Below are 24,505 nucleotides of genomic sequence, written 5' to 3' on the forward strand. Positions count from 1 at the left end.
CCAAGACAATGCAGTTTTTTAAAGCTCTTCTCAGCAGGCTGTGTATCTGATTTACCAGATTCTGCCTTCACACACAAATATCTGACATGTCTCTCTCGAGGAATTACAGAAGTTGTTGACTACTGAATTTAGTGAGGCCAGAAATTCTACTTGTCTTTCACTCACATCTTCACTTGTGATACTGTTCATGCTCATGTATTAACCATTCAAGGTAGAAATATTTCTGAAAATTAGTAGATCTACTGGGGGATGTAGGAAGCTGTGACGTAGACAGTGCAGTGCTCCTGCTGCAAAATAACCTTGTCAGAAATAGCTCTATCCTGAGCATGAATTGCTAACATCTGGCTCAGAAAGTGTGTTTCCACAGCAGGAGCAGATATATGACTGAGTGAAGGAAATCTTGTCTAGCCCATCAGCACAATCATTACTGATCATGAGCTGTGATTACACTGGTTCCATTTTTTTCTCTATTTAATTTCTGCTTCAATGGATACCCTTCCTTGTTCCTCTCCACAGGCAGACACCCATCAAACGACCTGCACACCAATCAGAGCACGTAGCCCGTACTAACTGGTATTGCTGAAGCACAAAGGCTTATAAGACTTCTGGTTCCAAATTACTGTAATTACAGGACTGCCTGTCCTTGTTACATGTATAAAGGTCTAATGATTTTTTTTCCTCTCAGTATTGCCAAACGCCTGATCCCAGGGATCCTCTGTACCAATTAGCTCCCAGATGAGCTGGGTGTTGCCTGAAGTGCAGATATGCCCGTGAGCTCCTCTATCAGATGCCCAGTCCTTTGACCGTGTAACACTAAAATTCCCAGCTCTTCCAAGCACTTCGGCTTTCAACCATTCTGACCACGCCCCTTTTGCGCTACTTATTTTTAGACATGTTTTGCAGCAAACGCCCATTACTTCGCTGTTAAGACTTTTTCACGACCAAACAACTGTAGACATAATAATGAGAGACGTCTCTGCTCCCTTAGCACATCTCCCTCCTCAGAGTTTTCTGCCGGCCCCAACAGAACGGGGGGCAGCTGTCCCTACCTGTCCGGAGCAGCAGTCTGTGACTGCGGCCGGGGCCGCCACACTGACACGGCTTTCTGAGGGGGAATGGAGCTCCCAGAGCCGGGCCCGCCACACTGACAGGGAACGAGCTCCCACAGCCCTGGCCCGCCACACTGACAGGGAACGAGCTCCCACAGCCGGGCCGCCACACTGACAGGGAACGGGCTCCCACAGCCGGGGCCGCCACACTGACAGGGAACGAGCTCCCAGAGCCGGGCCCGCCACGCTGACAGGGAACGGGCTCCCACAGCCGGGCCCGCCACGCTGACAGGGAACGGGCTCCCACAGCCGGGCCCGCCACACTGACAGGGAACGGACTCCCACAGCCGGGGCCGCCACACTGACAGGGAACGAACTGCCACAGCCGGGGCCACCACACTGCCAGGGCATTCCACAGGAGGACCGAACGCCCACAGCCGGGGCCGAGCGGCGGCTGCCCGGGCCCGCCGCGCTCGGCGGTGACGCGGGCGGGGGCGGACGCGGGCGGGGGCGGGCCCGGCGGGGCGGGCGGACCCTTTTCTGGCCGTGCCGGGCGGCGGGGCCGCACTCCGGCCGGGCCGCGGCAGCCCCGGCGCAGAGGTGGCGGCTCCCGGCCCTGGGGTTATGCGCAGGGGCGATGTTCCTGCCGGCTGGCGCCAGGCTCCTCCCGCGCTCCGGACGGAGCTCCTTCCTCAGCCTCCTCCTCCTGCTGCTGCTGTGTCCCGGTGGCAGGAGCGTGCCGCGCCGCCGGCCCGCAGGGCCGCCCGTGGTGCTGGGTAAGAGCCGGGGGGCGGCGGGGCGGGCGCTGCGGGGCCGGGCTGAGCTGAGCCCGCCGGCCCCGTTACCCACCCCCGGCGGGGCGGCGCGAGGGGCCCGGGGCGCTGCGGGCTCGGCACGGCCGCGGCGAGCGCGCCCCGCCCGCCGCTGGCAGTGCCCGGGCTCCGCGGGTACCGGGGGTGCAGGGCCCGCACCGAGCGGCAGCTCCGCAGCTGCCCCGGCGCTGGCAGCTCGGCCCGGCCCGGCCCGGCGGAGGGAGGTCCAGGCTGGGGCTGCCTTGGCCTGGCAGCCGGAGGGGGACAGACAAGGCTCGCTTTAATACACATCGAGCTCGTTAAGTAACACCAGAGCATCCCTGCTTAAGTCTTTCCTCTCTAGGAACCTTTCGTGAAGGATGTTGGAATCAGATGTGGAAGGAGGAGTGATTGGGTGTTCCAGCAGTTGAATTACAAAATAAAAAAAAAAATAGGCATTTCATCATATGACATGAAAAACGAGTATTTGTTACTGGCCTTTCGTTTCACCTGTTAACACAAAATAGTTTGTAATGAATATACAGGTAATATTCGTATGCGAGTTAAAAAGTTATACTTGTTAGTTTCTTTTTATATCCATTAGTAATAAGATGTAAATAAATTTTAAATGTTTCAATAACTTGTCTACTGAAATTGTAGTTCTTAAGAATTACAAGAAGCAAGTGCAGTTACTGCATTACTGACAGTAATGTCAGTAGCCATTCCTGTGAATATATTCAGCCTCCTGCATGTTCTTATTATTGATTAACCTTGATGGTCACAGGGGAAGAAAAACTAAGAAGATGGGAAAAGTGGCATGTTGTTCAGTTCAGCCTCCATTTCATGATAATTTAGGCTCTGATGGTGACTTTGTTACTACTGTTACAAACTTCTGACTTAGAAGGGCAAACTCTACCAGAGCGTATTAAAAAATGTTCTTGTTATCTCAGGGTACAGTGTGTACAAATCCACAGTTCTTAGAAGGTCTCTGAACTGACTGACAGGCTGTGGTTTGGAAGTAGAAACTACAGAAGGGTGTCCTAAGAGGCAGGAGTTGAATGAAGCAGGAAGAATTCTTTGAATTCTGTCTGAGGAGGCTAGAAACAATCTTTTATGCCATCTTTCCACTCTGTGGTGCTGGATGTAGCAATAGGCCTTGGCACTTGCTCCAGTGCAAGCTTCCTGATGACAGAGATGTTTTAGTTGCTGATTTTATTGAACTCTATCTGGAAAGGAATCAAAGATTTAAAAGCAACTGGCAGAAAGGGTTACTGACTGTAGAAGTGTGGATTTACTACTGATGCATCTTCTGTAAGTATATATATGTTCCCTAAGGATGGTTTTAAGAACTGTGGCTGACCTACATTTCCTGAAGAGACATTCTGGTAAATACTGTGTGGCTGAGCACACACTCATCCGGAGTGCTTTACAACAGACTTTCTTGCTGTTACAGTGAATTTTCATCAAATGCTGCAGAACTTGTATCTCTCAGTGTTCTAGTCAGTCTCTGCATTTTAAAATTTCCTGGATTTTTTGTTGACCAGTTTTCCTCCTTCTTGCACGTGTGGCATGTTAAAATAAGCTTTTTAGGAATTGCTGTGATGAGGATGATGGAAGGGCTTATGAGAATCATTTAGGGAAGCATTCGAAGTGCTGGCTTAACACAGGTGTTTGGGGGAAGGGAGAAAAACCCACATCACCTGGATACACAAATGAAAAAGATTTAGAGCTGTAAGTCTGCATTATACAAGCCTATACAAGCTTGAGATGAATTTGGAGCCCATACAAGGTGGGAAGACAGAGTTGATCCTCCTGATTTATCAGACTGGCATCTAGACTCCTAATTTCTCATGTATGTTCAGTTTTAAAATAAATTTTTATCTAATAATAAACAGGTTCTCATGATCAAAGCATTCCCTCTTGATCTGTTTGGAGGTTAACATGCCTCAGTAGAAAGGGGACTTAAATTTGGTCATACTCTGTAAGTGACAAGTTGGCCACCTGATTTAAGGAATAAAGAAAGAAGAAATGCTGTTTAAAGGAATGTTGTCAACATAGTGATCACTTCAGAAATATTTTGGACGGGGGTGGTCACAAGACCCAGTGTAGCTTGCTCTCAAATCTTTTGTGTAATGACCCCACTTTGCAGTTGCAATCTATGCTTACCCAAGTAACAGAGGGGAACTAGAGCAGAATCTTGCAAAATATGGAGTGTTGCTCACGTGTGGGTAACTTCTGTTCTGCTACCCAGGTACAGACAAACTGCTCCTTCGGGGAATCTCACATCTGAAAACAGCTGAGCTGCATGAAGACAGCCTTGTAACTCTTGGCCACAGGTGTGATGGCAGCAGCTCTCAGATTTGGGGAGCCCCCAGCTGGCTCAGGTGAAAGGTGGTTCTGTGGAACAGCTCTGCCAGTCTAGCAGCTCATTAGTGCTCACCCAGCTTTCCTTGTACCTATTTGTTGACCACTTTGTGGAGTCCTTTGTCTTGCTAAAGCATGAGGAAATAACCTGATGAGGAAGAAGTGATTAATTTTGTAGTTGAATTACTTTAATGGACGAGCTGGCACAAAGAATGCGGAGAGTGGCACCACATGGCTTGGGTTAGGTTGTTTTTAAGCTGGTCTGTGCATACTCGACGTGCCTTAGGAATAGGAGCTGCTCTGCCTGGAGCTCGTGTTCATTCATACCAAGGGAGCAGCACCAGGGACCGAGTGCCATAGGTAGTAACTGACAGCAAAATTCTGCAGTGCAATTGCTCAGTTTTCTCTGAGATTTAAATAAAAAAGCATTGAAGTATATTTATATAATAGTGACGTTGAAGAAGAAGAAGCAGCAGGTGAAAGTCAAAACCTTACTTACAGAGCCTGCTTGAAGGCCTGATATAAGACCCAATTCTCATTAAAACCTAAGGTGATTGTCTCAGATTCCTTTCCCAAGTGTTTTGGGGGAAAAGGAGACTGATTATGGTACTGATATACTTTTATGCCTTTTTCAAGGCACTTTAAAAAAAGTGTTTTCTATTTAGCTAGGATGATGTAATCATACAGAAAAATCATCTTTAAGAACCAAAATAACCCACTGAATGCTTCTGTTCTACTAAAAATGTATATTACATGTATTCTGTGCAATTACTTCTGCTTATCTGCTTTATATTTAGATGAACTATAATTTTTTACACTTCTCTTATCAGTTTGGTGATGTTCAACAGGTTGTCTTTAATCCTAGTTTCAAGTAGTTTTTGTGGCTGTTCTTCATTCTCTGATACAGTCCATCAATAATCACTGCATACTATTTTGTGTCTTAGGCATTTTTGGAGCTGGTAACCCATCCTTATAAGATCAGTGTCAGATGCACTGAACTGTTTTACCTTTTAGAGCTGACTCAACACAATAACTATATCAATGTTCTGATACCTTCTGCAAACAATTTGTTAGGTACTTGGCTAAAGTTTTCTAGAAAGACACCTAAATGAAGTTTGTTAATAATTGATTTACATGCAAAGGAGCTGTGCCTGTGAATTCCTGCTGACTGCTAATTGAGCTCTGTATGTTTGGATGGTCAGCTGGCTAGATGTCAGGAGTGATTTAAATGTTTATGCCTCATGTGATCCAAGGTATCTGGAAGTATCATGTGAGACGTTGTTTGCTTTCTTGTTCCTAATTTTAAACAAGGCCTTTTCTGTGGCAGTCCATGGAGTCTATGAGCTGCTTCAAGACATTCTGAGACTTGTAGTCAGAGTTTAAAATTAATTTTCCTGGGAAGTTGCTTCATTTTGCAGGAAGACTAATTTATAGAACCAAAAAGACAACAGTAATTTGAGGAAATAATTACTGGTTAAAAAGTTACAATAGTTGATAAATACCCAAAGGCATTTGCATTTCAGATAAAAGCAATAAAAAAGTACCAACTGCTGGCCCTCTTTTTTTCTTTTTCCCCTGCATGAAAAAATATCCTGGCTCCCCATCCTGTTATTAAATAGATACCCTTTTTTTTTTTTTTTCTAAGGATCCTCATATTTGGACATTTGTTGGATGATCTTTTTTATTTTTATCTGAGCAGTCTTAAGGCAAGTCACTTTTAGGGTGCAATTTGCTAATTGTCTCTTGGTGGGAACTGTGAATCTGTCATTAAGACTTAAGGATGGTGATAGGCAGGAGTAGGAATGTATCCTAAAGCTAATTACTGCAATTCACAGTCTGTTACCTCTCTTAAACTCTAATGATCTTTCTAAATGTGCTTTTCTTTACAGTTTAATCATATAAAAACACATCCCAGAGGGAGATCTACTAGTTTTGTCGGGCCATATGAGACCAAAAAAATATGCCAAGAATACTATAAATATTAGAAGTGAATTTGGTTTATTGATGTATTAGAGTGAGTTTTGTTGGGATTAGCATCTTTGTGAAAAAGGAGGATGTGCTAGAACTGATAGAACCCAAAATCTTATGAAAACACATTTTTCTGCTGACTAAGAAATCTAATTTTTCCAAATGTTGCAGTTCTGAAATCAACAGAGGAATTACACAGCTGCAAATTAGGGAAGCAGGGCACTGCTGAAGATCTTGTCTTGGACATCCGGTCTTAACTAGTGCTGATGTATTTTGCAGAACTTAACAAACAAGTTATTTTAGGAGTCAGTGTGCAGGCTTTAAAAAGAACTTTTAGAACTTTAAAGAACTCCCTTTTTGCTGGAGATATTAAAGATTTAGAAACTGCAGATATTGGTAGATGAGAAGAGGAGAAAAATTGCATTCAGGACACGAGATGAGAAACATGACATACTGATGTTACTGATGTTACTACAGATTACTCTGCCTGCAGGTCCATCCTCTGTGTGGCCTGAAAGCAAAGGGAACCGTGTTTTTCTATTGCTTTCAAATTCCACCATAGAAATTTACAAAGCTACATCCTTAACCTACAGAATTAATCTTCAGTGTGATATTTTTTAACCTGTTACTTATAAAAATCCACTAAGTAGTTCTCCAGCCAAAATGTAAATCATTAACACTGTTAAACTGGTTGGGTTGAAGGCTGAAGATCTTGCATGTTTTTTTCCATAATCTCAAAATCAAAAATTTGTATTTTGTTTCCTATAGGTTCATCACGAAGCATCTTCAGTTTGCAAAGTATACTTTAGAAAATAAAAGAGCCCTAAGGTGTGAGTGATAGTGATTAGCAGCTTCACTGTTAATATGGAAATGTAAACATGACAAAAACATTTTTGTTAATCCCTGCTTTACAAACAAACAGGTATCATACCTGTACATCAGAATTTATTTTTTAGCTACAGTATTTATCTTTGCACAGGTAGAACTTGTCCTTTCTCTTATGTTTAGAATTGAAAAAATTGCCATTTTTCATCTTGTTTCTTATCATCCCTTGAGTAACATCAGTTTGTCATGTTTCTCATCTTGTGTCCTGAATTGGACAGAGGAGCAGAGCCTCTATCTTCCAGAAGCTTGAAGATAAAACATCTTAACTAAATGAAAGTTGCAGTTAATCTGAGATCATTCCATTAAGTCCAAGTGAGATTTTGTACAGTTTCCTGCTTTCAGTGCTTTGTTGATAGATGTATCTTGATTATAATCTGAAACTTCTTCAGCTGTGAGTTTTCCCTACTCTGAGCAGGAGTGCTTGTGATTGATTGAGTGCAGTTTGGAAACCTCAGCAAGTTCTCCAAACCCTAATACCCCAGGTGTTTGTCTAAGTCTTTGAAGGGTGTCTTTGCTGGAAGAACTTTATTTTTACACAGGAAGTGAGATTCTAGGCTAGGACAAAATGTCACCCTTCTTTGTTTTGCATTGAAACTGAAGACAAAATCAACCTGTTCTGTCCTTGGCAGGTCTGCTGCTGAAGCTGGCCAGTCATGAAAGATTGATATAAATAGAATTACGTTCTGTTCCCTTTCCAATTAAAAGCACTGATAGGCCAGAGGCACGAGACTGGAACAAGTTGTTGCCTTAGTTTTCTAAGCAATTCCTAAGTAGGATTTTGTGAGGTTACAAGACTGAACTTCAGTAAACTCTTTCTAAGGTGTGATGCAATGCTGAAATCTCCCTTACTATGCTTTCCAGTATATCAGAGTCCTTGAAATATGACCTAAAATAAACCATGGTCAGCTACTGGGCCTTTTAACGTTTCACTTAAGGTGACAAAAATAAAGCTCCTAAAAACCTAATGAGAAAGTAGAGGTAGTTAATAAAGAAATCCTGAGGTACATCTCATGGTGGAGCATAACCTGCTGTGGTTGGAGGTTGTAAGAATGTGGTTATCTGAAGTTTTGGCCTTTTTCAGTTCTGCAATAACATTTTTTTCTAAAAGCACATCTAGTTTTCTGGTTAAATTAGGCATTCTGCTAAATGATATTTTCTCTTTCCTTAAACCATTGCTAAGTATTAGTGTATTATAGAACTCAAACTGATTTGATTGCACAGTTTACTGGGGGATAGGGGGAACAAATGTATGGGTAGACCTGCATTAAAAAACTTCAAAACTAAACATTGACAAGCACACCCTAAAAAGGGGGCTTTGAGGACCTAAAAGGAGAGAACCCTTAAAAAGTGCCTAACTTCTAAATTTTTCTAATACAGAAAAACTTTTCAGTTACTGAAATGTTTTTCTCTCACTGCTTCTTGAGGAAAAAATGACTAAACATAACAGAATGTAAGAAGTTTTTCTGAAGACTTGGTGCTGAAAATTGTTATTGTTTAATTCTAATTTGGGAAAATATTCCTGTTTCCATCTAGGGTTTAAAAAATAATGAAGAATAAACCTTAGTCAAAGGAATACTGACATTTAGTATATGCCTTAAGAAGGTGCAAATAGCCAAGACCCTTTCCACCAAGTCTTACTCATGTAAGGTTTCCAAAGGAAAAAAATGTAACTGATGTTGCCAAAACCTGAATGTAAAAGAGATGAAAATGCATTTTTACACTGTTAGCCAACCATATCTTGTGTTGTAAAAGTCTGGTCTTATGTGAAAAAGGGAAGATAAGTAATATAAATCAGTCTTTTACTTTTTACATTTCTAATGTCAAATTGAAAGTTTGCAGGCAACTGTTTAAAGAGAACAAAGTTGTGTAGTTGTGATGCTCTGGAAAAAAGTTCTCTCAGAAAGATTCAGTCTGTACTTGAAAACACAGATCAGTTTGATGTCCTAGACAATCTTTTCTTTTCATACCTATGGCCTTACATGCTCCTTTATAGTCTGCTCTTTGAAGTTAGGAGCTGTTCATCCAGAAGCACTCTACATGTTGGTGTCTCAGGTAATGAGCTTTGAAAGTATAGAAATATTTTCAGTGGAAAATGTATATATAGTATCTTCTTATGTAGTATTTGTTCTCCACTTACAAAACCCGATGGTGTCTCTGGGTGCAGTGATAATGCACATAAGGGCTACAATATTTAGCTGTGTATACTGCAATAGAAAATCTTATATGCTTTAATTAACTATCTTCTTTTTATATGTCTCTCTCCTCTTTATATCTTTCAGTTCCAGGGGACTTAGGTAATCAGTTGGAAGCAAAGTTAGATAAGCCATCAGTGGTGCACTATCTCTGCTCTAAGAAGACAGACAGTTATTTTACACTCTGGCTGAATCTAGAATTGCTTCTGCCTGTCATCATTGACTGCTGGATTGATAATATCAGGTAAGAGCAGGAATATTCCTCTTTACAATTACATCCTTTCCATAGGCTGATATGCAGAATGGCTGCCTTTAAATTCCTTTTTGATTCAAGACCAGTGAGAGCAATGATTTGGAATTCTGCTGGGCAGGCTAACAGGATGGGTCTGAGGATGTAGCTCTGTTTCATCTGAAGTGGCTGTAATTGCTGATGAAGAGCAGAGGCTCTCTTAATTTCTTCCCCTTTCTCTTCTACCAGTGACTCAGTGTAGGTTTGAGCACTTGTTAGATGCCTCTATGGCCCTTATCTCAAGGAGGAGGTTTTCTGCTCCTTTTTTTTTTTTTGCCAAGCAATAGGACAAGAGGAAATGGGCAGAAACTGATGCACAGGAAGTTCCACCTGAAATATTTTTGTGTTAAAAAATTGCCTAATTTAAAACTTTCATGTTGTTTTCAATCTGTTTTATTAGTGTTCTTGTAAAAATAATATAAATATATGTATGAAAACAAGAAATAATTAGCTGATGCAAATAAAAACTATTGTGTTGGCATGTTGCTTTTTTATTAATGTACTGAGCTGTTGTAAAGCATTCTGCTTTGTCTTGCCCTGTGCCTTATGGATTAGAGAGATTTTTTTGTTAAGAGATTTGTGCATCAGTTTAGATGCTTAGACTCCATCTAGGGGCAAAAACTTGCATTCAGAAATGCAATTGTATTGATATGGTACTAAAAACAAACCAACCCCCAACTGTAATAACAGGGATGATTAAAGAAATAAACTCCTGATTCAGTGCTCCAGATTCTTCACATCCTGAGTTATTTTGAAAAGTATTTACACAACACTCAGTACCTCAATATGTTTCCTGAGGTGCCAGTAGTCATTAATCAGGAAATAAAGTACTCCCTTATGCTGGTATGGGTGTTTCAGTTAAATAGAAATTAATTATTTTTAGGTAGGTTAATATTTTTGATGTCTGATTTAATAGGTATTTTCTGTCCTATTGCCACATTCCTATGCTCTTTATAAGTTTTTCAATTTTGTAGCTTGATGCAAAGTCAAATGATAGAACTTCTTTATATAGAACTATATAAAGTAGCTGATATTTTAAAGATGAAGTTTAGTCCCACATCCATATGCTCAGTTTTACAGAGGCAAAAAGTCCTAGATTCTGCACCATGGAGCATTGAAGTAATTCAAGTAATTGTTTGCACTGTATAATCTCTTAGCCATAAGAGTACTCCGATCGTGTCTGCTTGGGTTGGGTTTTTTTCTCCTTCTGAGTAACAGCACTTAAAGTTCTTGTACTGCACTCAGAATGTGAGACCCAGTGTAATTGAGGGTTGTCATGTGGCAATAAAACATGTTTCATGGTTTTTCTCATTGTTTTCCTTCCCCTCCTCCCCAGGCTGGTGTATAACCGAACAAGTAAGATCACAGAACCACCAGATGGAGTGGATATCAGAGTGCCCGGCTTTGGGCAGACGTTTTCTTTGGAATTTCTTGACCCAAGTAAAAGGAGTGTTGGTATGTACAAGCTGTGTCTGGAGTGCTTTGTCACTTGCAGGGTTTTTCTAGTTTGTCTTTATGCAACAAGCTTCTGAAATGTGATTTCAAATTACAGTTCTGTGAGCTCACTTGGCTTTTAAGAGTTTTCATTGCATTGTATTGTTTCGTTTGTTGCGTGGCCTGATAGATGAAACTAAGATTTGACACAATACTAATTGTGAATCTCGTCTCAATCTAAGTGGATGAAATCTGAGTAGCCATATTGAGGACAGATGCTTTCTGAAAATGAGATGGCTTGAGTAGAAAATTCTGTGACAGAAGCTTGACAAGCAAAACTGAAATAAAAGCACAAGTTCTGAGTAAGAACTTGTTACTCAGTTCTTACTCAGATGATGTTCTTTGGCCTTAGGAATGGGTTAATTGGATTGGGAGATATGGTACCACAATGGGTAGCTCCTTGTATTTTGCTGATGTCAGAATAATTATATAATTGCATTTGTGCTGCAAAAGATTTCTGCATTAATGTGTTTTCAGGGTTTTTTGTTTGGTGCCTTTGTAGAAGTCATGTTTCAGAAAACACAGAGTTTGATAGGCTTTTGTGAGTTGTTCACTGTGGCTGAAGACTGGAGGACTTGAATAGTCAGTAATGGACTGAGCCTCATGTGCTGCATAGCATGGATCTGTTCTTTAAGGGCAGTGATGTGCTTAATGATCTGCACTAGGTCACTCTTACACCATGATTCAATTCTCCACTTGAGGGACAGTATGATAAACATTCAAGACTAACAAGTGAGGTTCTGCTCAAAACTTAAATATGGCTCTGATGTTCAGTAGACTGTTCTGATGCATTTAGTCGTGGTAATACTTAAATCCCACGTGTCAAACCTCGTATTAAGTCACATCTTTCAATATGCAGTCTGCAGCTATTTCCCTTTTTGCTATTACAGCTTTATGTTCAATTACTTAAGTCTTAGTCCACTACCCCAGAGATAAAAAAAGTTTTGGGGTAGTTTCTGGCGTTCTGCCCTAGGGTATATAATAAGCATTTGTTTCCAAGAATAAATGTTGAAGTCCTGGCCAACTGTTACTCCCTACCTGTTGTTAATTTTAATTTGTAATCAACAAAAGCTATGACTCTGAAAACCCCTCAGAAATTATTATCTTGCAATTCAAGGGTAAACTTTCCTCTGCTGAGTAAAATTTATCCACTTTGTATATACTACATTTGGCTGCCAAAAGGTTTGAGAGGTCAGCCATCTAGTAAGAAGTTTTAGTGGTGATATTATCTTGATTTTTGGGGGATAGTGAGCATAACTCATTTTGTTTAATATGCATGCAGCTTTCTAGATTGTTAAAGGCAAACTGCAGGTTTAGTGTGTACATAGGGTGTCACAAATACTGCCTCTGGAATCTTGTTTTGCAGTAGTGGCTGACAGCTGCTTCTCACACTAACCTTGTTACTCTTCTATTTCTCTCTTATCTGATATTTACAGGAAGTTACTTTTATATGTTGGTGCAGAGTTTAGTAGATTGGGGCTACAAACGTGATGAAGATGTAAGAGGAGCACCTTATGACTGGAGAAAGGCACCAAGTAAATAATATACTGTTACTTTAATAAAATTTTGACTCTCCTACCCAGCAAATAATGTATTGAATCACTTCTCCCATCCTTCACAATCTAAAAACTTAATTTTGTCTAGTTCTCAGGGCTGGGGTACTCCTGGATACAAATGCAAGCTTGGTGTTGTGGTTTCATTTTTTTTTTTCTTCTTTAACCAACTTGCTACTTAAAACTTGCTTAAAACCAGAACAAAACAACAGAAAAAACCCATTTCAGCAAAGTACATCCACACAAAACCCCCACCCCTCCCATTCAGTATTGGAATTTCTGAGGTCTGCATTATTAATTCTGCAGACAGTTCAACACTATTATTTAAAAGCTTATTTGTTTTTAAAGCTCAGCATTCCCAATTAATAACTCTCACTGTGTAATGTGTATATTTTAGATGAGAATGAAGACTATTTTGTGGCGCTTCGCAAGATGATCGAGTTGCTGTATGAGCAGTATGGGAGCCCTGTTGTGCTGATTGCCCACAGCATGGGGAACATGTACACCCTCTACTTCCTGAACCGCCAGCCCCAGGATTGGAAGGACAAGTACATCAAGGATTATGTGTCATTGGGTGCTCCGTGGGGGGGAGTGGCCAAAACTCTGCGTGTGCTGGCCTCAGGTAGGTAATTTGGGGCTCTGCCCTGTGCTATGTGTAGTGCACACTGCTAAGGAGGCTGTGACTGTAGGACTGCAGGATAAGAGTTTAAGGTACCATGAAGGGAAAAATACTTTTTTTGTAAGCAATAACAACTGGGTGTTTCAAGCCCTGCAACCCAACTGTTATCTTTCATGTTTGTGGGGGTGGACTGAGATTTCCCACATCCTGTAACCAGGAGCTTTCTTCCTTCTTGACCTCTCCTGACCTTTTTTCAGCAGATTGTTGTGTTGTCTGCTGTTTGGCCTGATGCCTTCCCTTTCTGTCCCTTCTGCCACCAGCCTGATTTCTCTCTGTTCAGTATTGCAAAGCTACAAAGGACTCCAGAGCATTCAGCAGTTTCCTTTGACTAAAGATCACACAGCTGCTTGAGGTTAACATTAAAGGAAATTTGTAGAGATGGTGGGGACACGCTGGGTGTGTCCAGTGTAAATGTCAGGTGAAAATTGTAACTCTTAATTGTAACTCATTAGGAAAATGAATCTTTGAGGTCTTGGGTTTAGCACACTGGATATGCCAGAGACTAAAAAACAAAAAAATTGAATAAAGCAGCACAATATACTTCACTAAATAACTGAAAATGACTGATGGAAAATGTTCACTTACCCATCATGTGATACCATAATTACATCATGTGCTTTGACATTTAGTTCTTGATGTTTCTGGCTTGGTTTTGTAGCTTGTTTCTGACTTGTTAGCTTTGGATATCCACTGTCTTCTTCCTAATCAAAGCCGACATCAAAAATTGGACTTCATCAAAATGCAAAACACACAGCAAGAGTCAGCCATGCATGGACAGAGCAAAGAATACTTTGCCTAGCAAAGGCATTTGATTCTGAACAGTAGTGCACTACTCCATTACTAATTAGAAAACTTGACTCAATACAAACATCCAATTTACACATTGTTAAAGCTGTTGAAATGTCACTCTAAAAATTTATTTCCCTTTTCCCACAGGCTTTGTCTGACATACTTGCTTGCTACAGAAATGGCAAGAAGTGAACAATGATATCACCCTCATAAAATTACACTATTATATTCCATCGTCCCATATCTCTGTTGGATTAAACTTTTCTGCTTCATACCTTGTCTACACTTTATAACGTATCTCAAGCAAAGGGGCTAATTCTACTAATGCATAATGAATAGCTAAATTTCTACTGTAATATAGTCAGTCATGTTTTAATCTGTGTATCTGTTGTACTAAACTTCTGTTTTGGAGCAGAAATTTAAGATTTGTGTGGGAAAGTTACATGGGCAAACATAATATCAGAATGTACAGGTTTAAGCTGTTTCTGTGTCAAATTTCCGCCATGGTAAAGCACCACCATCAGCCCTTGGACTGCATTAGTCTATTTAAGAGTTTCTAAAGTTATCAGGATTAGTATGCTGAAGAACTGTTGCTTTAAAGGAAAATACTGCATTTCAGCAGGAAAGACAAGGCACTCTATGAATGCATTCTTTCTGCTCCCATTCCTGTTTATAATTTGTGATGCCAGGAGCTTCATGTCAAATCCACAGCTGTGTTATCAAAGTGGTAAACCGTACACTGGTGGAATTGTTTTCTGGAGAGTTCTGTGATACTTTCAGCTACTTGTACTTGAGCTTTGCTTGATCCCACTATAGTGGGCAAAGACACAAAGCTCACAGTGGTTTGTTTCTATTTTTAACATGTTGAAAAGTTGAAATATTAGCAGTGTCTTCCTTACACCTAAGGTTTTGATGCGTCTGCTGACTTAAATGTGGTGTTGGCCATCCTGTACTTCTTCACTTATGAGAAAAGTAAAGGATTTGAGAAGCACTTTGTAAGAGTTCTGTAAGAGAAGGCTGGGATAGTCAGGTTCTGTGTTTGATTATTCTGCTGGAAATAAATCTTGTACACATTCCTTTCATTGTTCAGTTCAGAACTTGGGCTTTCTTTGCTGAAAACTGCCAAGCAGTGTTCAGTAACTTAGCAGTGAGAGTGCACAGTGAGGTGGTTACACCGCACAGTATCATGAAACCCATTTTTCAGGACCTTTGTGATTCTTGCTGTGCATTTGAGTTTACTTTATCTCTTTCAGACTAGCGAATGTCCACATACAGTCCTCCTAAAGATGGCATTACTGTGCTTTGTTTCTCCTTGCTGAAGCAATAGTGCCACCCCATGGAATTGAAATAGCACCAAATTATATTTTTCAGGAAGAGTGGTTTCAGTTGCAGCATTTCAATTTTTATGGCATAGTTGACCTGGACCACTACATGCTGTAACCACCTGGATCTAATAATGGACACAATAAAATTCAAAGTTCAGCTGACAAAGGAATTGAAATGTGACAGCCACTGTGATAATGAAAAAAACAAGGAGTATAAATTTGTGTTTGTCTCAGGTTTTTTTTTAAGTAATCACTGTAATTATTAAGCAGCTTTTGATTTTGTGAAGATGGAAGAACAATTGTTAAAATATGCAGAAAGGTGCATATAAATTATCCTTTAGTAATGTGTTAGTTTAAGCCATTTGTTTCAGTCATTCATCAACTCATATTTAAATCTTGGAAGTTATTAAAAGTCAGTTTGCAGAAGTTAATTTACGAGACAATCATAAATGAGGAAAAACTTTTCAAATTGTCACTGTAAGCCAGGGGAACAAACTTATTCATGTTATCACCATGAGTGCTAGTAATTGCTGCTGATTAGGATTGATGTCTTGCTTTCTGGATAATGAAATTCCACTTTTTCCCCTAAGGCGACAACAACAGAATCCCTGTTATCAGTTCCCTCAAGATCAGAGACCAGCAGAGATCAGCAGTTTCCACAAATTGGATGCTCCCCTACAACTACACGTGGCCTCCAGACAAGGTGTTTGTGAGCACCCCCACAGCCAACTACACACTGAGGGATTACTGGAAGTTCTACAGGGACATTAACTTCGAGGATGGCTGGCTGATGAGGCAGGACACGGAGCCCCTGGTGTACGCCATGACCCCGCCCGGCGTGCGCATCCACTGCCTCTACGGCACGGGCGTGGAAACCCCCGACTCCTTCCACTACGAGAGCTTCCCTGACAGAGAGCCCAAGATCTTCTACAGTGATGGGGATGGTACAGTGAACTTACAGAGTGCCTTGCAATGTAGAAAGTGGGTGCACAGGCAGGAACAGGAAGTGGTGATGTTTGAGCTTGCAGGAAACGAGCACATTCAAATGCTGTCCAATGAAACTACTATCTCCTATGTGAAAAAGCTGCTCATTGGTTCGTGATAACCTTGTGCTGATAGTTATTTTCCTCACCTGTGATGCCTTCCCTTAAATATGGGGAAATGCCTTTTAATCCCTTGATATTTAGATATTTGAATTATTTATTTTGCTTTTTTAAAAGGTTGTTTTCAAGTTGCTTGGTATTCTAAATGATTGTTTGTCTCTGATTTGTGTTCATGATATTTCATGGTATTTTCACATTCTGAAAATTTTGTCAAATATGCATTTTGTTGCCTCTGGTGTTGTGTCCAATGGTCATACGGACTTTCATTTGGAGACTGTGCATCCCCTTGCACATACCACATGAACTCATAGATCCCAGAGTTCCTTTGTGTGGTCTTTGCAGGTTTGGAGTGGAAGGTTTGGAAGGATGGCAATTTTGGATGCCCAAGGGAATGGTATTAACAATGTGGCAAACACAGTAAGCATTTTAAAGGGTCTTGCATATTCTGATCCACAGTTCCCAGTGGATTAGTTTGTGAATGTGCATATCTACTTGGGAAAATAGGGAAGAGGTCTGCCTGGAACTGTGCTATCACTGTGGCAATCCAGACTTTTATTTATTACAGCCTGTGGGGGGAAAAAAGATGTGTGAATTACTTGAAGCTTCTTTATTAGATGCCCTACTGGGTTATTTTAGAAAGAGGAAATGGTTTGCTCATCAACCTCTAGAATCCCTGATCACATACAGTCTGGAGTCTGAGGAGTTCTCAGCCTGTGCTTTATTTCTCAGTGAGGGAATGAAGCTAAACTGTGGTTGGTGCTTGTAATAACTGTAGCAGTGTGCAGTAGCACATCAATCAAAGCTAATTGAATACTGGCACTCTGTAAGGTATAGAATTGCATTTCTGGGTGGAAAACAACCCCCTGTGGTGGAAATGATAATGGATGGTGGGCAGTATTTAAAGAAAAGTGAACTTCTGAAATAGAGTGGGGAATGAAAACCAGTATGGAGTATAAAACTTGTTCTCAGTCAAATACTTTTGGTCCAGTTGTCTGACTAAACAGTGACTGGATCAACATTGCATTCCACTGAAAAGAATTTGTTTTAGGACTAAAAGTAATTTCCCATAGATTACAAGTTTCATTTTTGCTATTTGAAGAAGTTGGGACATGTGCTTCCTTAAATGTTTCTATAAATTGCTGAACATACAGTTCTGTAATTTCCTACAGTGTTGTTCTACTCAATGTTAAAATAGTAATTTCAACTCTGACCTCCACAGAAGTGCAGGTCTAAAGGCCATCATATCTACCACCTTGATTACAGAAATCCTGTTGGAGAAATAGTTGTACTCAAAAATTCTCGCTTGCTTGCTTTAAAACCAGTCACCCAGTTAGACAGCACTTAGTTTTCTAAAAACACAGCTTTGAATGCTTTCAAAATGCTAGATTCTCCAAGAAAAATATTTTAAGAGTTGCAGAAACTCAAACTATTAAGGATTGATTACTTAAGAAATTGAATTGTCAAAAGGCTAAAGTTTTAACTATTTTGGTAGCATGCCTAAAATGTTTTCTGCCACTGGACATTTCAATAAGATCTGTTGAACTGATGGGCTTGAACTCCTGCTACTGTAGAATGGAATCAGAAGGAAGTTGTAAGACTTTAGTTTTAATTCAGAAATCTTTTATTAATTCAAAACAATTAGAACTAGAGTCATCACCAAGCTAATTATCTTACTAGGTTTTAACTTCCTTATGTAGCTTTGTTTCCTCCTCTGCATTTTTTCCTAGTGCTTATGTTGAGGGAGTGTAGACATTTTCCTGATTTTTAAAATGGATCATTAATCTTGTCCTCACTTGTCCAGGACCCTGTAGTCCAGCAGCAATATTGCCTAGACTTTTCCAGGGTAAGTACTGACTTGTCCACAGCCTTTGCAATGTGTAACTGCTGAGATTAAAAAAAAAAAAACAAAAACAAAAAAACCCCACAACCAGTCAACCTAAACAATCAATCCCCACAAAAGAAGAAGCCCTACAACAAGGAGGGGGAAAAAAGCCAACTCAACCCCTCCTTCAAAAAGTCCCCACAGAAAATTGCCCTTTAGCCAAGTGATCTATTTTATGCAGGGCTTGTCAGCTGGATAAGCTTCAGGCTTGTGTTCCAAGACTGTTTGAAGATGATAAAGTTCTTCCTTGGTCTGACTCAATTTTTGAATAAATGGCTATCTGAATAAATTACAGAAAACATATAATCACAATCTGTATTTCTTGCTGAAGGAGAATGCTTGTTAATAAGCACTGGATTGAGTGGAGCTGGAGGCTGTATTGCAGGATACCAACATAGACATCAAGGGCTGAAAAATGAGAAAACAATGTAGGTAAACAATACTTAACCTGATCTGGAGAACGTTTGTAAGATTCATTTGGATCCTTACCCATTAATCAATAGCATTTTCAGTCTCCTAGCAAGAATTTAGCTGCAGGGTTTTTTGTGATTTGAAGTTCCAAAATACATTATTCAAAAAATGTTTGGGCTCTTTAGTACTTTTTAAATACACTTTTTGTGACCCAAAAGAAGAAAAAAAGCACAACTTTTTTATTATTTTCTAATTTTGGCAACCAGTACTGTTTCTGAGATTAGTTGGCTGTGTCTTTTAAACTGAAGATTTCTATACCAGTTTTCTGTTGCTAGACAAGCCTTGTGATAGTTAATGTGGTAAAATGAAGCTGAAGGTTTTTCAAGGCTTTTATTTGTTTGTTCTGTTGTTTGTCACTATAAAGCCTTGTTGTACTGTTGTAAAGAAATGTGTGTACCTAAGTGCTGTGTAAGAGCAAGCACAGCACCTCTGGTGTTCTTTGATTACTTGTGGTGCATCTGCAGGCTGGAGTTTTATGTCTGGAAAGTGTGGGGTCATTTTTCCCCCTACCAAATGATCATCAGCCCTTTCATTTGCAGTTTCTTGTATGTTAGGATGCAGCTCTCATTGAGAAGTGAATGCATTATTCCAGTTGCTGAAGTGGAAGCCCTGCACTGTGTGTGAGGAGTGGCTGCTCTCTGAGCAGATCCTCTGCAAGGGCAGCACTGAGCACTGCTGTCAGACCTGCTGCAGCCACGGGCTCTGAGCTGTCTCCATTCCTGTGGAGGGGGAGGTCTGAAAAATATCTTTAGTGAGAATGTAGCACTTTGATAAGAGGATTAACTCAGGTGCTTTGCCACACTGCACAGCTGAAGTGTCTGAATTCACTAATGTATCTTTGTTATACCTAAAGCATTAATTATGTGTCTCTTTCCATAATTTTTACTTAGTTTTATTCTTCCAGGATATTTTCAGAAACCAAAACTAGTCTTGAGGACCAAATGTGTTTCTTATTTTTGGCAACTTGTATAGACAATGCTGAAGAAGCTTTCAGCTGTCATTGTAGTACTTCTGAAGAGGTTCAGAGTCACTATGTGATTTGTATAAAAGCAGAAAGCTTCAATAACTAGCAATAATTGCAAAGGACTTGCAGACCAAAGGAAGGAATGTTTGGTATTAAGGTAATTCTTGGAGCACAGTGTGTTCAAGGCCCTCTTAAATTCAGGGAATGTTTGGCAGTGACTTTGCTGCTCTACACTAACCAGTATTTTGTACAGAACATGAGGCCTGGCATTTTATATGTTCTTGTGTATGAATGTGTTCAATAGATTTTGAATATTTTATTGTCAAATTTGATAATATAATAAAGTTGATCTAATACTGATTGTCTCCTGTTGTGAATAATGTGCTGTCTCAGTTCTCAAAGGAAATGAAAACTCGGTGTTGTTTTTCTTCCCTAAAGATGATTGCTGGCTCTCACAGTAATTCTTCCTTAATCTCCCAAATGCACCTACTGTCTTTGGTACATTTGGAGTTCACTGTTAATTGTTCTTGAATTTATGAAGATGTGGGATTGAGACTACTCAATTTCTTTTTCTTGCATCTTGCTTGTCTTGTGTTAAAAAAAGTTCTCAGGTTGCCTTATAATTCTGCTCAGGTAATTATTTTGAAATTAGTTTCTCAGTCGTGAAGTGTTTTAAATGCCTGCAGTTCCTTTATGGTGTTGGTTTCCAAACTAACCCACAAACCCATGCATGATGACCATACAGTTTCATAGTTGTATGAAACAATCTTTTTCCAATTAGAAATAGTGCATTGTGGCTCTTAAGAAACTGTCATGCTAGGCAGTGGTTCTGTGAGCATCTGTGGTTTTTCTAACATGATAATGACTGTAAGACCAGTAGAGTGTTAGTGACTGCTGCTCCTCTCTGTGCCCTAGATGCACTATTGGGACATCTTGTTCCAGAACAGATCTCATTGATGCCTACCTCAGGTTTGTGACCCCATATGATGGCAGGAAAAAGGGGAATGTGGCCTTCTTCCAGCTCCCTGTTAATATGGAGAAGTCCTGCACTGAAGCCATGTGCCAGCTTATGCAGGAAGCTGGGGAGACTGAGAGCACAGGGAAGAGGAGGACAGGGTGATAACAGCCTTGGTAGAGTGATGCAAAGCCATGAGAGAGGCATGTGGGGTCTAATGTTGGATTATAGATGTAACACTGGAGTTAGCAGGGCTTGTGCAACCTCCAAATAACGAAGTTATCAGGATTGTCTGATGCTATTTTGCTGTGCCATCCTAAATTATTTCATTAATGATGGGATTGCAGTTTTGAGAAATGATTTTGACTTTCTCTTGCTTGAGTTGTGGCTTTCCTCTAAAGGTCCAGGTTAATAGTTTGCTTTGGTTTAAGACTGATGTCCTTTGTGGTCATTCAGATCCACAGATGAGTTAAGTGGAATATTTAGCTTCAAAATCAGCATCCTTTAGACAAAACCAGATTGTAGTTTGAACCCATGAAATGCAAGAAATTCATATGCAATGTTTTACTAAAAATAGCGATGTTAAGTTTGTTTCAATGGCTTGTGTATATATATATTTGCAGTAGAGGGCAGCAGTATATAAATTACCCAGGGTTTTTAGGTAATGTTTAATGGTATTTGTGTTAATTTCACCTGAGAGATACAGGACTGCAGGGAAATGAAGACCTAAGTTTGATATCCACAAAATGTTTCCTGCCCTGAACCAATTGTACATATGCAGGAACCTTTTTCCTATCTGATGTAAACTTCAGCTTGATTCAAAATCAAATAGAATGATCTAAGGTGTGAATTAGATATTCACTCCTGTTTTCATGCTCAGATTAAAGCTCAAATTGGACATTACAACTACATGCAGTGGATTGGTGTATAGTACCATGATGTACAAAAGAAATAATGTATTAAAAAAAGTGCTGCATATGCTGTCAGCTCTGTTTTCTTAGTGCACTGCTGAATAATGGATAAATCTTGTACCTCAAAGTTTTCACTTTGCTTGTAACCACTGACTCACACCTAGTAACCTTTTTGGGAAGGCAGGTTTATTGACCAAGCTGCAATTTCATGTATAACTAAAAATGTCACCTTATGTGAGTAAAATCAACAAGACAGATGGTAAATTTGACTGCATGAAAATACTGTGCTTACAAATCAAGTGTTTTCATCACTATTAGTATTTTTGAGATTATGTAATGTCTGAGGTAGTCAAAGAAGGATTCTAGTCCAGGTCTAAGCAGGTTAAGATTAGCCAGGACCACTGCTGTTATAGCTGTGCTAGCAGAGCCTTTCTACATGTATTGAAAACAAAAGGCAAGATTACAATGTAGGAAATCTCACTAAATGCCCTTGTGACAGGTGCAGATGAAAGATGACAGTGGAATCTATAAACAGATCTGGGAGACAACACTTGCCATGGACAGAGTTCAGGTCTGGAAGGACTTTGGAAGGAGAAATTGTGTAATGAATTGTTAAAGAGATTTCAGTAGGAGTAAAATCATATAGCAAAGAATGATATAATCTCTGATATGTGTGAAATCCTCACTCTGCTCGTAACTCAGCCTTGAGCTTCTGTGGTATTTCTAGATGCAGGAAGTGCTGTTGTCCTTGTTTGACTCAGACATAGGTAAATTGTTCAAATTCTTTTAGGTGGAAGCTGATGTACCTTAAACTCCAAAGTTCTCTTGTCATTAAACCATCTTCAGTCTGCAGATCATTTGCAAGCAAGAAAGGGCAAAAGCAGCCATGCCACTCTTGGATGGAGGAAAGAATACCTGAGGAAAATGTAATGTGTGAATTAATGCATTGTCTGCATAACACATTCCTTGTTAGTAATTTCATCTTGCTGAACTAACTCAGGGTTCCAAAGCCATTTATCCCCTAGGAAGGTGCATCCTTGTATTTTCATCTGCTGGTGAGTATATGTTGCTTCACACTTTCCATGCTTCTATTATGTCCATTAGTACTTTTATGCCAGGCTATGATATGATGAAGATAAACAGAGCTAAAATAGGACATGACTTGACAAGGGAGAATGCCTTCAAACCGAAAGACAGTAGGTTTATGTTGAATATTAGTAAGAAATTCTTTACTGAGAGAGTGGTGAGGTACTGGCTCAGATTGCCAGGAAAGCTGTGGATACCCCATCCCTGGAGGTGTTCAAGGCCAGGCTGGATGGGGCTTTGAGCAGCCTGGTTTAGTGTAATGTGTTTCTGCCCATTGCAGGAGAGTTTCCCCAAGATAATCTTTAAGGCTCCTGTGAACCCAAACCTTTCTATGAACATGAAAGATTAAAAAAACCCCACCAAGTATTCCATTAAAAAGTTCCTCAGTCTAGTTTTGGCTCCTAATCCAGTGACATAAGCCCTTTCCTCCTTGCCTTCAATTCAAACCTTTCCATCCAGGCTTTTGTCATTGAGCCCAAGGCTTCTTCCTTGCTTAAATGATGCTTAAACCTCAGCACCTCATGCAAGAATAAACCTTCCAAAGCCAAACACAGCATGAAAATCTTCCACCCAGACAGAAGCAAATTGTTGACAATCAAGTCTTATGTAGAGTCTCTTTTTGGAGAGAGACCAAATGCTTCAATAATGACAAATTCCCTTAAAGAAACCCCAGTTTACTTAGCAGGGATGCCTATACAAAGATAGCATTTAGCTCAGAGCTTAAAGGTGTCAGGAAATCTGAAAAGAGAACTGAAATGTCAGGCAGCAGGAACAAGTGAGAGGCTGGGCTGGTAGAATGGTGTCTGTGGAGGTATGATGTATTTGTGTTTGTTTTAAAAATCTACTTCATCAAAGCAAAAGGAAAAATCTGACTCCATGAGAGAGAAGGAAAAAACATGTAGCTAGCTGGACTGCAGTTACTGGCATCCTACATCAAAGTCTACTTAGCAAGAGCTAACTTAAGGCTCCCTGGCCAGAAGAGTGTGATGTTGGTTTGCTAAAGACTGCAGCTGTGGGAATCCTGAAGTTATCAAATATTTGCATGGGATCCATGTCTAGATGATGTGTCCTAAGAGAATGTTTCCTGTGAGAAGCAGCAAAGGATCTGGATTTACACGAAGATAGAAAACATTGTCTCCTTTTCTCTAATTCCATTTAGGTAGAAGTCATTTAGCACTGCAGGTCTCAGAGACCTCTGCTATTCATGGTGAGTGAGGTGCCCAGCTCTGGTCTCTAGGCTTCATCTGAAGATGTCTCAGTTCCCAGCTCAGTAGTTGAGACTCACCTAAGGACCACAAGTTTCACTGCATTTTGCCATTTTTCCATGTCTTCCATTTTAAGAATACAGACCATAGTGTACTTCATCTCCCTGTTCAGACCAGCCTGTGCAATAAATTCAAGGTCATCATGTTACTGCTTTTCCAGCTGATTTTGTTATTAACTATCTGAGGAGGATCACTTATTTATTACCACTGAGACAAGGACATAAACACAGAAAACAGTCCTATACATCTCTAAAACAGGAGTATCACCTAATTTACACAAGAATTTGTTTCTGTTGGAGCTTAACAGTAGAACAAGACAAGTTTTATTACCTAATTCATTTGTTTATGATCAGTCTAGAAGGGTTCCATTTGTAAAGTAAAATTTATACCTTTTGTGATGATAACATCTCATAGGATTTAGGTAAGGAAATAGTTTGGTCCATAGCAAATGTTAGAGAGATTTACCAAATTTATTTTTAAAAATTGCCAG

At 40.2% G+C, this 24,505-nt stretch overlaps 1 protein-coding gene across 1 annotated transcript; it reads left to right on the forward strand.

Moving 5' to 3' along the window:
- Positions 1-1,614: 1,614 nt before the first annotated feature.
- On the forward strand, positions 1,615-20,158 carry PLA2G15 (phospholipase A2 group XV). The gene is made up of 6 exons (XM_036390291.2): positions 1,615-1,825; positions 9,337-9,493; positions 10,875-10,993; positions 12,469-12,567; positions 12,983-13,207; positions 15,969-20,158. Exons 1-6 carry the CDS (start codon positions 1,687-1,689, stop codon positions 16,478-16,480), a joined length of 1,251 nt encoding a protein of 416 aa, XP_036246184.1. The 5' UTR covers positions 1,615-1,686; the 3' UTR covers positions 16,481-20,158.
- The last annotated feature ends 4,347 nt before the right edge of the window (positions 20,159-24,505 follow it).

Source organism: Molothrus ater, chromosome 12 (genome assembly GCF_012460135.2).
Source record: "Molothrus ater isolate BHLD 08-10-18 breed brown headed cowbird chromosome 12, BPBGC_Mater_1.1, whole genome shotgun sequence".
Classification (NCBI taxonomy): domain Eukaryota; kingdom Metazoa; phylum Chordata; class Aves; order Passeriformes; family Icteridae; genus Molothrus; species Molothrus ater.